The sequence below is a fragment of the Sinocyclocheilus anshuiensis genome, unplaced genomic scaffold, assembly GCF_001515605.1.
Source record: "Sinocyclocheilus anshuiensis isolate Anshui unplaced genomic scaffold, SAMN03320099.WGS_v1.1 scaffold928, whole genome shotgun sequence".
NCBI lineage: Eukaryota > Metazoa > Chordata > Actinopteri > Cypriniformes > Cyprinidae > Sinocyclocheilus > Sinocyclocheilus anshuiensis.
In genome coordinates, this window is record NW_015552531.1 from 1,926,703 (window position 1) to 1,943,776 (window position 17,074).

The 17,074-nt window shown below is 35.0% G+C and overlaps 1 protein-coding gene across 3 annotated transcripts; it reads left to right on the plus strand.

Annotated features, from left to right (window-relative positions):
• The first annotated feature begins 1,430 nt into the window (after positions 1 to 1,430).
• On the plus strand, positions 1,431 to 15,453 carry LOC107663626 (hepatocyte nuclear factor 4-gamma-like). Of its 3 annotated transcripts, XM_016453860.1 has the most exons (11): positions 1,765 to 1,786; positions 1,872 to 1,922; positions 7,849 to 8,017; positions 9,026 to 9,120; positions 9,971 to 10,077; positions 10,608 to 10,766; positions 12,784 to 12,871; positions 12,946 to 13,098; positions 13,194 to 13,430; positions 14,634 to 14,747; positions 14,983 to 15,453. In XM_016453860.1, the coding sequence occupies exons 2-11, from the start codon at positions 1,895 to 1,897 to the stop codon at positions 15,114 to 15,116; spliced, it is 1,284 nt and encodes a 427-aa protein (XP_016309346.1). In that variant the 5' UTR covers positions 1,765 to 1,786; positions 1,872 to 1,894; the 3' UTR covers positions 15,117 to 15,453. The 3 variants fall into 3 exon arrangements, with proteins under 3 accessions (XP_016309348.1, XP_016309346.1, XP_016309347.1); XM_016453862.1 differs by lacking the exons at positions 1,765 to 1,786; positions 1,872 to 1,922 and adding an exon at positions 1,431 to 1,472; XM_016453861.1 differs by having other exon boundaries at positions 1,778 to 1,922; positions 10,611 to 10,766.
• The last annotated feature ends 1,621 nt before the right edge of the window (positions 15,454 to 17,074 follow it).

Below are 17,074 nucleotides of genomic sequence, written 5' to 3' on the forward strand. Positions count from 1 at the left end.
TCAACCATGTTTAATTATTTCTATATGTATTTAAACAAGAATTTGTGTATTTATACACACATTTATTTATTTATTTGCATATTTATTTATTTATTTGTGTATTTATTGTTTTTGCAGGTTTCGTCCTCCATAGTTGAGGAGATAGAAGAGCAAAATACATTTGATTTCAAGGGTTAATTTTACAGTGAACCTTTGACAACTATTTTATTTACTCAATACACAATAACTGAACTAATTAAAAAAAAATGCATCTCAGTAAATTTAAGGCATATGTTCTCAGAACTTTGGCTAATTATGTTCTGGCAAGGGTATGAATAAACGTTCTTCCACATAATAATAGAACGTTCGTTCAAATGTTGTGATTGCAAAGCGTCAGCACAAATAGCCTACATCATTCATGGAAGGTTTTCTTTTCTCCTAAAACGTCTTAGTTGGACATTCCTCTAACGTTTTTGAAACGTTATAACTTACTTATTAGCCTACATGTTTCAAAAGTAATCCATAACGTTCCCAGAATGCTCCCATTTTGACAAAATGGAACGTTCACTTTTTTTTCTCTCTAGTGTTTACATAAGATTTTTTTTAAACATTTAAAAAAACTTATCAAAACAAATAACTTTGATAATGCTAACTTATTTCTACATAGGGCATACAGCATATTAGTTACTAACCTAAACGACGGACACGCATAGCGTGTGACAAGGCTTAACATCTTAAAAAAAGATGAGAAAAATGGAAAGAATTTTTCATAATCCGTTTAAATATTCACAAATAATATTTTATTTTAAAATACACATACAATTAGGAGTTAATTTGTGCAAATGTTGTAAAAGCAAAACAACAAAATGTTCCTTGCCACATTCGGTTACAAATGTATGGAGGACGAAACCTGCAAAAACAATAAATAAATAAATGCACAAATAAATAAATAAATGTGTGCATAAATACACGTATTCTTGTTTAATACATAAATAAATAATTAAACGTGACGAAAGTAGGCAAATAAATAAAATAAATTGGTGGGCATTGCGAACGTTATTAGCACATATTATTGTGAGCTGGGATGTGGTGGCATTCCTATTTTAGAGAGCATTTTAACTGCATAAACATCAGTGTAGTGCAGAGAATGAGTCACGATGAACTAAAAATGACAACTCTGTTTTTGAGTTTTATATTACGTTTATCTCTCTAGGTTTTCTCTTTAGGTTTTCACATTTTTTAGCCAATAACTCGCGACACAACCAGTCTGTGGACACAACTCGCGAGGGATAGCACGTCAGTTGGTTTCATTTTTGGGGACGATTTTAGACTCAAGCAGAAATGAAACCACTCGATGGTTTAAATATATGAGTTTTAAGTTATGTGATAAGACAATGGCCAAACGATGTTCGACCTCTCATTGAGAGAGAGGAAAATAGAGATTTGGCGCCCTCTTCTGATAAAATTGGAGAACGTCAAAGACCCGATCTGAGGTAGTTGAAAGGGAAAACGATATTTCTGTAAAACTAGGAGTTGAGCCATCAGTGTATAAGGTATAAGGTATAAGTAGGCTCACAAACGTGTCTGTTACATATTTATGATATTATAAATTCAAATGTTTTCCTTCTTGACTTTAGGCTTAATTTGTCCGTGTTCTTTACGGTGTGAACCCAGGCACAGGCAAAACGATTCATGTCTTGTGTTTTATTGGGCCTAGTTACTGTTTAACATCTCCACCCAACTTTCAGTTTGTTTAGTAAATCGATCTAATGAGGCTCCCCCAACACCACCAAAAGTATTATCCAATGTGAGGATTTTGACATGTCAAACACTTCATTTGCTCTCTATAAAAGCATAAATATCATATTTATTAGCATATTTTTTTGACACAGGGCGTTTGGGTTTTGGTGGATTAATGCAAATCGTTGTTGGACTTGGAGAAGGTAAGACCAGATAGCTTTGAGTTGCGGTCATTGAATTGTGGGCCAGTTAAAGAAGGGAAAAAAAAAATCCGTTAAAACGTTCCTACCTTTTACCTGGCTATGTAGTCTTAAAGAAGTCCTTGCTACAACATTTTGACGGTAACGTTAAAGAAAGTATCGCTCGTGCAGTTGTGACGTCAGCATTCCTTAAATTAGGTTAGTCTCGAATTGTGTTTTATTATTATTATTTTTCGTATTGACAAATATAAATGTATAGGTGTTTCATATAGAAAACAGTCAGGATTTGTGTGTTTTCTGATCTGTTATGTCGTGAAAACAAATAAGCAGTGCTTATTATACTATTATATTTCGTATTTTATAGCCAATATTGCTGAAAGAATGTTTTAAAATATTTTTGTCATTTACATTGTCACAATTATATTTGCTTTGTTAATACTTTAAAAGGTCGCCTTTTACATTAAAAATATGCCTTAATATAATTTAGGTCAGATCGTAGTTATTTCAGTTGCCTGTGTAGAAGTGACATTAATGGGCTCTTTTATGTAAAACTGAATATACTGCCTTGATACTGAGTTTTTCACAGTCATGGGGTGATATTTTACTTTCAAACAATTCTAGTTTGATCTTGAATTTATTTTACTGTTGAAGTGGTATGATAGATCAACTAGCTAGTAATGTAGAGAGTATTATGCAATGTGATTTTAAGTACAGTATACTCATCTTTCTGCATTGGAGCTGATATTGAGGTGTAATGCTATTGAAAATAGATAACATGAAATAGATGGCCTCGTCTAAACTCTTATCACGTGAGCATTTGAGCACTTCCTCATTTAAAACATTGTTTGTTGAAGTTAAAGTGAAGTTAAAATGTAACGTGTGATGTGGCCTCAGAGTATCCATGTGCTTACTGAATCTAAACTCAAATCCTTCAATCTATTTAATATTTATTTTATTTTATTTTAATATTTTGTTGTCTTTCTTTTTCTTTTTTTTTTTGTTATGGTCACTGCTTGTACAGCAGTGGTGCTATTCTGTTTGACTTTCTAGTTGATTAAATTGCACCACAAGACAATATAATGCTGTGCTTACTGAATCTAAACTCAAATCCTTCAATCTATTTAATATTTATTTTATTTTAATATTTTGTTGTCTTTCTTTTTCTTTTTTTTTTGTTATGGTCACTGCTTGTACAGCAGTGGTGCTATTCTGTTTGACTTTCTAGTTGATTAAATTGCACCACAAGACAATATAATGTACAGAAAACAGAGTAGCCTACTTGTAAAACCGCAGATTTTAAAAAATCGGACAAACTCTTAAAGAAACCAAATATTTGTTTCCTTTATGGCTTTGCACATGCATTGTACAGGACTGACAGCACTGCAGTAATATGTCTTATTGGTGTTTTTATTTATTTTTTAAAACTCTTAAAAAGATAGTTTACCCTCATGTCATTCCAAACCAGTATGAATTTATTTGTTCTGGGGTAAAAAAAAAAAGAAAAAGAAAGAAAATAGACCCGATTGATGTTCATTGTATGGCCAAAAAAAAAGGCAATTTATTATTGAATATTGTTTCAAAGTAAATTTTTTTTTTGCGTGTGTAAATTTAGAGCCTCTACTTGTTTGTTCCACAGAAAAGAAGAAAGTAATATACACAAAAATCGGTATAAGATGTACTTTTAAAAAATATTTACTATGAAATTGCTAGTAAATTTCACAATGAATTACAAAGAAATGGCAAGTAACACACTGAATTAAATGTGAAATTTAGAAGTAGAAAAACTAAAATGATAATTTTTGTAAAACCGTTTTTTTTTTACATCTTTGAAAAATTTGTACATTGCAGGTTTGGAAGGAAATGAGGGTAAATAAATAAACTCTTTAAGAAAAATGGCTCATCAATGACTCATAGATTCAAAATATTACATTCAAATAATTATTCTAATTTAAATAAATGTTAACATACAAAACGGAATTTGTGTCAGACGAATGCAAATTATGTCTATAATACTTCGATAATTGCAACAGAATTCTGGAACTGCTGTATAGCTTACCTCGTTTTTAAATATTAATTTTTGTAAATTTATTTGACCAATTAAAAAAACACCACTGATTTACAGTACAACAGTTTTGGGTTTTGGGATGGTGCATTACTTTGTAAGAATGTCATTTTGCTTGAGAATAGTTGGTTTGGCTGCACCAATAAAACCTTGTATTACTTTCTGGAACGAATACTGTTATCTCTTCATCCTTCTGATAAGTATAGGATAAGGTGAGAAGATAAGTTCTGTTCAAGGAGGTGAGGAGTCTTGGCCAAAGCTCCTCCCTTGTCTTAGAAGATGACAAATCAGCATTCTGAAGAAATGGTCAACCTAAGGCTGCCCTCAGTTCTCTCTCCAAGAGAAACTGTCCCGGGACGACTTTAAGTAGAGATAGCCAGGCAGGGATGAAGTTTTCACCAACTCCTCTTCCTAAATCCTTGTTAGACATGGATGTAGCCAATTACTGTGAGGGCCTGGACCCGACTTATAGCACATTGGGCTTTGAGAATGCAGAAGTGCTTTATTGTGGTGGTGAGTGTTTTGTCCAAAATATGTGTTTTTAAGTACTTTAAATGTTGCAGATGGGGTAGATGCTGCTGCTTGTACTAGTAAACAGATGCTCATTCTGCTTGAAGTCTGTGTTCACTATAGTGTTGTTATTAAAATGCTAATTGAATTAATGTCAGTTCAGAGATTCTAACTGATGTTTTGCATGTGTTGTATTTTTATCTGTTTGTTTTATTATGTAAAGTGCCTTGAGAAGCTGCTTTAAAGGCGCTATATAAAAATAAAGATTATTATTATTGATGTGGGTGTTAATTTGGCTTAGTATGACTGTCTCAGACGTGTCTGCAGGGGACGGATGCCATGTCATGGCTGGTTTAAAAGCTGTCTGAACTGTCTGGAATGATTCGTCCCAGCAGAATCATTTACCTCAGCCTAAAGGAGATCATTGTTAGCTAACTACTTTGAAAGTCTTTCCATTCGGTTTAAAATTCAACAGAGCGGGTTTCACTCAAATCCTGAGAAAAGAGTTCTGAGTCTCAGGATTAGAGACTGGGATCTCCATGGGTTCATAGGTTGGGAAAGTAGGACAAAATGGGGTACGTTTAGGTGTAAATTCTTAATATTTTGTACAACTGCAAAGTTAATTCAAAGCAATACAAGAGCAGCAATGAACTCCTGAATACCAGAGGAGACATTTTGAGGCGTAAAAAGGATGTTTGTCCTGTGATGTTATTTTGAATTTTTATACATTAAATAAAGGGACAGTCACCCTGGAGCACTGTGGGAAATGTGTTGCTCAAAGGTACATTGTGGATAGGGCAACTCTTTTAGACTCCTTAGGTTACTGCCCCAATTACATCACCACAATCTGATGTGATTTATCCACTTTGGTTCTCCATTAACCTAATGCTGAATTAAAATTGCTGAAGAGATTTCCCAGTTATCTTTACAGTTCTTTACAGTACATCGAAACACAGAGATAGAGAAAGGCCATAAAATAACTGGAATACAAACCAATTAAAAGTAAATGCATAACCTTAGGCATGCAGATGGACAGCTAGACAAAAATTCTTTGGCTGAACTTAATTCAGTTTGATTTTCTGAAAATAATCCGTAAACTTTACCCAAATACATTATGTAGTGGAAATGGAATTGAGTAAACCCAATAAAATTAGATCTGTCATACTGACTAGACTGAATCTGCTGCACTTAAATTCTAACTAGTAGTGGTACGGAAAAAAAGTTAACCTAATGTGCTTTGTGTGGTAACAAATACATTAATCGATTCCAATATATATGCAAATGAATAAAATAAAATATTTGACAAATTTAAATGGATTGCACACAGTGAAATTTAGTTATGACCAAAAAAATCAAGCATTTTGTTGCATTAACTAATTTTAATTGAGTGAGTAATAAGCAAAATTCATATTTTGAGTTTATGTTTGCAAGTAAATGTTTGCATACATTTAATATTGTAGGAAAGTGTTTGGATGGACCGGTTGTTGTGTTTGGCTAATTTGTATGCACATATTTGCATTCTTTAGCTTTCTTGTGCTTAAAGGGATAGTGCACCCACAAATGAATATTCTGTCATCATTTACTCACTTTCATATCATTCCAAAACATACATTACTGTATTCTGTGAAACACAAAAGAAGATATTTTGAGAAATGTCTCAAATGTTTTTTGTCCATGTTGTCAATGGTAACTAAAACTGTTTGGCTACCAATATTTTTCAAAATATTTGCAAAGAAAGTCATGAAAGTCATACAGGTTTGGAACAACATGATGGTGAGTAAACAATGATAGAATTTTCCTTTTTTGGTGAACAATTTCTTTAAAGGGGTCATCGGATGCCCATTTGATATAAGTTGATATGATTCTTTAGGGTCTTAATGAAAAGTCTATAACATACTTTGGTTAAAATTTCTCAGCGATTTGCAAAGATTCATAAAAAACCTTATACTCACTTCTGTAGATGAAGCTGGATCATGAATGATTCACGCAAACATAGATGCATTTAGGCAGATCAGGGATCAGCGCATTCCCTTCAAAACGAAAGTAACGTTAATCCTCTGCATCTTCAGTGGCTCAGATGTCGGGAGTAAATGACGACTGCTATGTTCATTATTACATCCAACAACAAAACACCTCAATCGCTTAATAATCGGAGACATTCTTGTCTTCCCTGCACCGGAGTCGACACAATGGCGGACTGATGACAGCTCACTCAGGGCAGGTCTAAGGTAAGACGGCCTTGTCAATCAACTATCGTGGGAGGGGCCTGTGCAGAACTACGTCATTCTGACAGGACTCTCAGAACAGCCTGATTTGAGAAAGGGGATTTTAAAATAGGGATTTTAAAAAAACCACTGGGTGGACTTTTATCATTATAGGATGGATGTTTACACACACTTCCAACACACATTTATGTTCAAACAACAACAAAAGTGAATTTTGCATTAGATGGCCCCTTTAATTAAACCCATAAAGCAATTGTTTGCCAACTGATTTTTGTTTCGCTTTTAAGTTCTGTATCACCTTACTCTGAAACTAAATACTTCAAAACATACTCTGCAGATGTGCCGACCAGATGAAATTGCTCTCTGCAACCACACGTGCCCTTTGAGTTCAAATTATGTTTTATTCTGAAATGAGAAGGAATCACTTTGGGAATATACTGAATCAGAAGAGATTGCTTTCAACCCACATTAACATTTATCCATAAGATGTCAATCTCCATCGAATATCTATCTATGCGATAAAACAGAGGCTAATCCTAATTAAGTCTGTCCTACAACAGCGGGAGGCTCCAATCAGTCTCAGTGCATAAAAGGCTAAAGTCCCCTGCTGTATTTCTTTTCTTGAAATGTTATGATTTTGGATGCACAAAGGAATGATTGATTTTTTTCATCCTTGTCTATATGAACAGAAGGGTGCCGCTCTCTGTTGCATTAGAAGGTCTTTTAGGATGAGCATCCTTTGTTCACTTATGCAGAACTCTTCCTCATTCTCCTTGTTAGCTGTTATCATTGAGAGACTGAGTAAAAAGGCCGAGATTTGATAGACGCATCGTGCTGCTGCTTTATGAGACAGCTCTTTGTTTGTTAGCCTAACTTGAATTAGCATGCTTAGCTTAGCATCTAAGCTTAGCAGCAGTAGATTTCCACTATTTAACATTCTGGATGTACAATGGCCGTGATTCTCTATTTTAAATGATCTAAAACCTTGTATGAATGACGAATGAGCCACCCAAGCGATTCATCAAGCCCTCACTTGACTGAACTGTTGTTGCAACTCAGACCAAAGTGTTCAGGTGGCAGTAACATTATGTGTGATGATTCAAGTCTTGACTGTCCATGTTGTTTTTCACAGAAAACATGCCGACAGAGCTCAACATCAGTCAAGGAGAAAATGGCGTGAGCTCCAACTGTGCAATCTGTGGCGATAAAGCCACAGGTAAACATTATGGCGCCTCCAGCTGTGATGGCTGCAAAGGCTTCTTCCGCCGGAGCATCAGGAAGAGTCACGTCTACTCCTGCAGGTACCTCACACTCATCCAACTGAGATGTTTACATTATAAAATGAATATTGTGTATTGATAATCCTTTTTATGTGGTAAAGAAAATGTGTTTAGTGTTATTTTAGTGCTATTTATATATTATATTTATTAATGGTTATATTTTGTTTATATATTTTTAATTATATTTTGTTTTCATTTTAAATTTTAGTATTAGTTTAATTTATTTAATAATTAACTTTATTAGTGTACCGAATTCAGTCTACTGAAGGCGAGCGTAGTGAAGAACTCAAGTGCAGTTTATTTACAGTGTGATCCAAACAATAATCCGAGACTTGACTTGACCTCAGAAGCGCAGTGTGCAGCCCACACGCTCAAAATGGCGACTGCCATTACAGTAAGGGCAGCCGAGGGTGGCAGGACCTCTAGGACGGTTGGGCTTGAGAGCGCTGACATCACCGAGATGCCTGCAGCTCTCACCGACATCAGTGGTAAGTCCATCACGCTAGCTATCAGTCTTTTCAGTCTTGGCCTAAGCTCCGCGTCCGACTCAGGCGTGGCAGCCATCTTGGCCGGGGACTCAGGCGTGGCGGACATTTTTTTATGAATTACAATTAGTTTACTTTTTATTTCAGATTTAGTAATTTTAGTACTTAAACTTAATTTGTGAGTTATCAGTTTCACGACAGAGTACATCATATCTTTTGAATGAATCAATCAAAAAAACTCATGAATCAGTCTCGAACTTGTGAGTTATCAATTTGAATTGGTGTAATTAATCAGTATTTGACCAATTTGATGAACCATAAGCCATAACTTTTGTCAAGTCCATATAAAATTTACAGAAAAAATAATTAAAGAAGCAATTAAGGAACTGGATTCGTTTAGTGAAATTAAAATCAGAACCAGATACATTAAATTCAGTTCTAATTACAAAAAATTCACCAAAAATTTTAATAGATCTATTGTTGATATGCTAATATGGTCCTTATAAGGATCCATATATATATATTTTTTTTTACTTTTGGGCAGGTTTAATCGTCAATGTGTTGTTGATAAAGACAAAAGGAACCAGTGCCGTTTCTGCAGACTTCACAAATGCTTTCGAGCTGGAATGAAGAAAGAAGGTAAACATTTTATATGCATACTTTCCCCCCACAAATTCTCCCTTTTCCCACAGTTTCAAACAGATAGCTCATGGAGTAACAGGGAAGAGGGAACTCAAGAGAGTAAAATGGATGATGCCATAAAACTTGCCCTGATTACACAAGGATGTTTAGTTTATTGGATGTATAACCTTGGCTTAGACTTTTATGATGGGCGATCATGTGCTCTCCACCTCACTTTCCATGCGTACACGTTGTTCAGGACTGCGGTCAGTTAAAGTTTTACCTCTAGCTTAGGCAGGGTTTTGCACGGCAGTCGTGTATTATTTTTTAATTTGCTCACTATTGTTTCCTAAAAAAATGCTTAAACCAGCCTTAGATGGTTTACCAGTCTTAGCTGGTCTACGAAGCTGGTGTTCACTAGACTGAAAACTGGTCTTCCAGTCAAAAGTTTCTATATGAGAAAAATCACACATCAACAATATAATGTATAAAAAGGTTACAAGAGTTCCATTTTGATAAAGAAAAGTATTTAAAAAATATATAAAAAAAAAAAAAAGTTGTAATTAAAAACTTTTAAAAGTAATGCAAAATACAGTAACATGGCCAGTAGGAAATATTTATGGCTTTAAATTTTTCGAATGCATTCATCACTGGCAGGCGTGTCTGAGTTTTACGTTTAATGACGTTAAAATACAATGAATGCTTTGAATTGATTACAATGAATGCTTCGTTTTGCCAATATCTTGGCAATGTGTGAGATTTTCTGTAAATAAACTTGAGAAACACACCCATCATCTTGGCTAATCAGTAATTACTCTTAACTGTTATTAGCTCACTAATCAGCAACATTGTTTGTGCTTGTTTGCAGCCGTGCAAAATGAGCGGGACCGGATCAGCTCGAGGAGGAACTTACGGGACTCACATGACCTGCCACCAATCACAGCCCTGGCTCATGCTGAAGCTCTCTCGCAGCAGGTAAGCTGTCCTATCAAGGTTAATTGAAACGCTCTGTCTGTCTCTCTCTCTCTCTCTCTCTCACACACACACACACACAAAAAGAAAGAGAGTATCAGCAGAAAAGGGCAGAGACACGGAATAAAAAACATGCATATAGTTACGGTATCTGCAGCAGTAACATTTATTGCTTTTGAGCAATAAATAATTTCTATGATTGTCAATTAAAGCAAAGGTGTATGGTTTTAATGCATTATGCTAGCGATAAATAGTCACCAAAGACAAAAATTAACCAACAGGGCTGATAAAAGAAGGAAGAGACGTTTCATTGCAGTAACTCTTATGAAGTTCTGCTCAGTAGTTATTAATGACAGTGAGAGATAAATAACAACTGAGCGCTGCTTTCTTTAAGCACCAGTCTGTGTCATCAACATTTCTAATTATCTGCATGAGTACCTGCATGAATTTATTCTGAGAGAGAGGTAACAGCCTGTGTGAAAGCATTTTTAGAGGACACGGTAAATTCGGTTCTTCTCTGGTTTGTCTCCCAGCAGATCAACGCCACCAGCCAAACGGGCCCTGCTGATGCTTCAGAGAAAAAATCAGCCACTATCAGTGACGTCTGTGAATCTATGAAGCAACAGCTGCTTGTTCTGGTAGAGTGGGCTAAATACATCCCAGCCTTCGGCGAATTGCCACTTGATGACCAGGTAATGGCTGTTGGAAAGCAACAATGGCAGTGCTAATTGGGGATGCCCTTGGGTTAAATTGCAGGGCAGTTCACTGAAGCTCAATATTTGCTATTCACATGGCTGACTCAGTTTAGCCTCCATTTAGCACGCTGTCTGAGTTGCTCTAAATTTCAGATTTTCCCCCTTGCATTTATTGTTATTGAACATGCAGATGTTCAAGCTCAAAGAATAAAAAAATATCATTTACTCCATGTCTGTTAGATTTGAGGTCTTTAGTAATACACTAGCATATTATATACAGTAAAAGTTGGCAAAATTGTTTTTGGCATTATTTTTTTATGCATTTAAAATTTGCAGTCTTTTTCTTTCGGGCCAAAATTAATTACTCATTTTGCATTATACTGATTTTTTTATTTTTATTTTTGGACACATGCAGACAACCAATAAGCACATTCTCCGAAAAAAAGGTACAAAAGTTGTCACTGGGGCGGTACCTTTTCAAAAGGCACATCTTTGTACCTAAAGATTCCATATCGGTACCTTAAAGGTACATATTAGTGCCTAAAGTGTACATATTAGTATCTAAAAGGTACCGCCCCAGTGACAGCTTTTGTACCTTTTTTTCTGAGTGAAGGGCACCTGCTGGTAGAGCCTGTAACTACACCGAATTTATAAAAATCAACCTTTTCTAATGAACCTTTTCCTTTTCTAATTTCACATGAAATTAAATTATTGATGATGAAGACTGGAGTAATGGCTTCTGAAAATTCAGCTTAGTACGGTGGCCGAGAAGTGCAGAGCAAATCACAATTCTGAAAACAAAATAACAAATTACAAACACAAATGCAAGTCTAAAAAACAAAATAACAATTCAGAAAGCACAACAACAATTCAGAAAACATTATAACAAGTCAGAAAACACAATGACAAATTCGAAAACAAAATAACAAGTCAGAAAACACAACGACAAATCCGAAAACAAATTAACAAGTCAGAAAACACAACGACAAATCAGACAAACCGGAAGAGATAGGTATAGTTTGAGACAGCGCCATTGGTTAGGGATTACTCACCGCTGACTGGACGAGACAGTGCAGGGCACCTGCTGGTAGAGCCTGTAACTACACCGAATTTATAAAAATCAACCTTTTCTAATGAACCTTTTCCTTTTCTAATTTCACATGAAATTAAATTATTGATGATGAAGACTGGAGTAATGGCTTCTGAAAATTCAGCTTAGTACGGTGGCCGAGAAGTGCAGAGCAAATCACAATTCTGAAAACAAAATAACAAATTACAAACACAAATGCAAGTCTAAAAAGCAAAATAACAATTCAGAAAGCACAACAACAATTCAGAAAACATTATAACAAATCAGAAAACACAGACAAATTCGAAAACAAAATAACAAGTCAGAAAACACAACGACAAATCCGAAAACAAATGAACAAGTCAGAAAACAACGACAAATCAGACAACCGGAAGAGGTAAGTATAGTTTGAGACAGCGCCATTGGTTTGGGATTACTCACCGCTGACTGGACGAGACATCTGTCAATCAACGTATACAGGAAGAACCAGCCGAAGAACAGCAGAGTACTGGTAGAAAGTTCGGAGATGGTATTAAAGTAGCTCAGTTTAAATGTATTGTATGAATTGTCCTTACTCTGGAATAAAAAATATGGCGTGTCTATTTACATTTAGTTAAAAGTGGCTGTAAAACATTAGCTCCATTGGCGCAGTTGGATAAGCGTGTGTCATTGGCTTTTTGACGCGATCGACCCTTAGCCTTCACAGGACTAAATAACATAAAAAAAAAATATTAAAATAGAAATAACATTTACAATATTACTTTTTTTTTTTACTGTATTTTTGATAAATACAGCCTTGGTGTGCATTAGAGACTTCTTTTGAAAACATAAAAAAATCTTACCAACCTCAAACATTTTTTAAATATTTCATTATAGTATATAGCAGATATTCATTTAATTGTGGTTTACAGAAACACGTTAAACCAGGCCTCGTTTTTCTTCCAGGTTAGTTTATTACGAGCTCATGCTGGGGAGCATCTTTTGCTTGGTGTGGCTAAGAGGTCAATGCCATACAAAGACCTCTTGCTTCTAGGTAACTTCTAATAGTTATTTTCACCATTCAACATAATTATACTGTAGATAGACAGATTTCCATTTTCCGTGCAGGAAATGGCTGCGTTGTCCATCGAAACTGCCCTCAGCCGGAAATAGGTCGTGTATCTAACCGAGTCTTGGATGAACTGGTTCTTCCCTTCCAGAACATCCAAATTGACGACAATGAATATGCAGCTCTAAAGGCCATTGTGTTCTTTGACCCTGGTATAACGAATGAAACAGAGCATTCATTTATCACCCAATATCAATCATGAAACACAGCCGTACATGTTACCATCTCTGTTTTTTTTTACTTCCAGACGCCAAAAGCTTAAGAGACCCCTCTAAGATCAAGGCAATGCGCTATCAGGTTCAAATGAGTCTGGAAGACTACATTAATGACCGGCAGTATGACTCGCGTGGGCGATTCGGGGAGCTTTTGCTGCTGCTTCCTACTCTGCAAAGCATAACCTGGCAGATGATTGAGCAGCTACAGTTTATCAAGCTTTTCGGTCTTGCCAAGATAGATAACCTGCTGCAGGAGATGCTTCTTGGGGGTGAGTATGAGGTGAAACATTCAATTGCAGGAACTTTTGGAGCCGAAAAATGCTTCATGATCATTTTTTAAACTAGGTGAAAGCAGGGACTTTATTCGGAAACAAGTCTGCTTAATCTTTCTCTAATAATACTGCATATTATACTGCAATATGATGTAAAATTATGAGGCAAAATTATGCATTTGCTGTATTAGTATACCATATTAAGACATTAATTCTGGAGCAGCTTTACTTGACTAGGGCAGACTTGTGCATGCTAAGGCTAACATCACTATTATCTGCCTCAATCTAATCAACAACCAGTGGATAGAACCAAGTGATATAACGTATTTTTGTAGGCCAAGCTGAAAGTTAGCATCACTCTGGTTGTCTTGATAAAAAAACAATGAATTTTACCACTGGCTTTTGGATTATTATAGAAAATAAGCTCTGTGACCAACAAAGGTTTATGATTCTTACACATTTTGTTCCTCATGATAATCTTCACAAATGAACACAGCTGAATTCTGAAGCCTAAATCAACAAAAATAAAAAGCTAAACTTAGGCTATAAACTACACGTTTGCATGACGTCATTGTAACCACAATTAAGCTTCCGACAACTCTTTCAGTCTTTATTTAGAAATTTTCTATGAAAGTTTGAGTTAGAAGTTTGCAAGAGCGCTATTATAAACACAATACGGCTGTGAAAGCAGACTAGTCTGTAGATGAGTTTTCCTGTTTGGTGTAATGACGTTTAACCTCTGTAGTCCATTTTTCCAGAAAAGTGAAAGATGTATTTTATGTTGTTGAACAAAATGTGAGCTTGTGTTAACCTTATTTCAGGCATTTAACCAAAAAGCCATTCAAAAACCCATTGACTTCAGGACAGTGGAACCGGAAGTGCTAAAATGCTCATTTCTGGGTTTTGACCTGCAAAAATACCTGCAGCATTCTATTTCCATTACATCGAGACTTTAAAGAGAGGTGTAATATTATGTGCACTTTGTGCAATAATATATAACTTTGGTGTCTCTGTTGCCATCTGTGGTTGTAAGCTGGAAGTAGCATATATGCAACAGTAGTAGGCAGATTTTCTTTTCTTTACTTTTGGACATGAAGTGAACAGGCACAGATGAATTAGGTGAACATAAAATTTCCCACCAAATCTGACCTAACGGCTCAAAATATAAATAATTATTGTAATATTTGTTTATTTTTGCAGGTCTAACCACAGAGCAACCTCACTTACATCACAATGGTCACCCTCAGGTTCCAATAATGGGCCAGACCATAGTCATTAGCTCCATCCCTGGACCTGCACACTCACAGCAGATGGGTAAGACATAGCCTTTTATTTATCTGTTCCTAAATATAGTCAGTGGTTTAAAAACCAGACATTGGACATTGGTGAGAAATAAAAATGAATCAGTGAAGCGGTTTAGGTTAAGTTTTAGTTAATGATAATAACCCTTATTTGAATAATTTGCTCATTATATTCCAAGCTACACAAAGTGAATTTTATAGCTTTTTATAGGTTTGTATAGCTTTTGCTACTGTTTCGGTTTCTTCAGCTTCCCCAGATACCCCCATTCCATCTCCCACTTCAGTACAGAACCAGGAGGCCTACCAGCCCCCCAGCAGCCCAGCTCTCCTGCTCCCGCCACAGCCCATGCCAAACAGACCTTCTCCTGAGCCTCCCCTTTGAGTCTCCTCTGCTGCAGGCCCTGTATGTTTGTATATGTGTACATTTTGTGAGTTATGCCCTTCCCCACATCCAGCGCAACATATTTATCTGATCGAAAGGGAACTTTTCAAACAAATTCCAAATTTATTATAAAGTGGATCACCACTAATTGAAAAATGTATTTCATTAAAGCATCTGTCATGCTGGCAGACCTGGGTTTCTCCTTGTATCCGCCTGGTAACCTAGTAAATGTAGACAATATTTGTTTGTTAATAACAAATTATTGTCAGTTACAAGAGACTTATCAACATTTTTGTATTAATAAAAAGTCAAGATATAATTTATTAACAAAATTATACTATGCAACTCTAAAGAAATTTGAATTTTTGTTTGAAAATGTGCCCTTAAACACAATAAATAAATGCTCTTAGTGCCTGAGTTGCTTTTTTTAAATGTATGGATTCATTTGTGTTGTGTATTTATAATTTTTACGACTTAAACTTTATTTATATATATATATATATATATATATATACACTGTATTAGGTGTGGCTGACTCTTAACTTTTATAAAGAATATCTCTTTGGATTTGAGACTTTAGTCTTTGCAACTTTACAGATCTTCTTTATGCACCAAGAGCTTGTAACACTCCAAAGAGAAAGGAAAAATTTTAATCGCATCATATGACCCCTTTAACAGTAATACAAGTTTCTTCAACAGGGGGTCTGCAGTAGTTCTAGCAATTCTAGTTTGATATATTATTTTGTGAAGAAGGAAGAAAAAAATATGAAAATAATAAATAATAAAATTAATGATAATAAAAAAGCTAAAGTAAAGAAGCTTATGCTTTGCTGAAAGTTCATTATCCCTCTATAATGTCACTTGCATTACAACCAGAAGGTCATACATATCCTGGCAAATGTCAATGGGCCCTGCATGCAAGGGCAACAGTACATTCATACAGGTGACTCATGTGGCAGCCATATAAATATGAAGCATAAAAAGACAGATGGGACCTAATGCTTATAGACTACATCCCTTTTTGCAACTTTTGTCAGTTTTCTAAAGCAAACCCTGAAAGTGAAAAGCCACTGTGAGCTATATATGGAACGTATGCTATTAGAAATGTTTTTTTAGGAAAGTGATTTCCAACAAACAAACAAACATAATTTATTAATTTATTTAATACAAAAAAAAGAAAAGAAAAACAAATTTATTTGTTTTATGGACTTATTCGGATAACACTCATAGCAGAATACTTTTTTTTTATACTGTTGTTAATGAATTTAATAATAGGCATATTAATGTTGATACTGAATTATATAATATAATTTTAAAGGAACCTAAATTATGTAGTTGTATAACTATAAAAAGGAATTTGAAACACTGTATAATGAACCAAATAATAGACAAAACGGTGACTTGCTGCTCAGTTGTTAGTTGTAGGCGGGGCCTCACTTGGTCAACAAAAGCATTTAATTTGATTTTCCTAAACAAGAAAATATATATACATTTGGTAAATACATAATACATAAATATGAAATGTTTAAAAATTAAGTATGTTTTATTCTATTAGGCCTATTAATGTTGATATATATAATATCATTTTAAAGGAACCTAAATGATAGAGTTGTATAACTATAAAAAAGATTTTGAAACACTGTATAATGAACCAAATAATAGACAAAACGGTGACTTGCTGCTCTGTTGTTAGTTGTGGGCGCGGTGGGCGCGGGCAACTTGGTCTACTAATCGCAAAAGCATGTAATTTTATTTTCCTAAACAAGAAAATATAGAAAATATATATAAATACATAACATAAAAATATGAAATGTTTAAAAATTAAGTATGTTTTATTCTTATTAACTTCGCTGGCACATGGCATTAAATTTCGCGCCAGAAGTGGCCTGAGGCCTGCTTGATTATTAATTAGCATTTAGGCCTAATACATTTCTGATATATGTACAATTTTATATGAT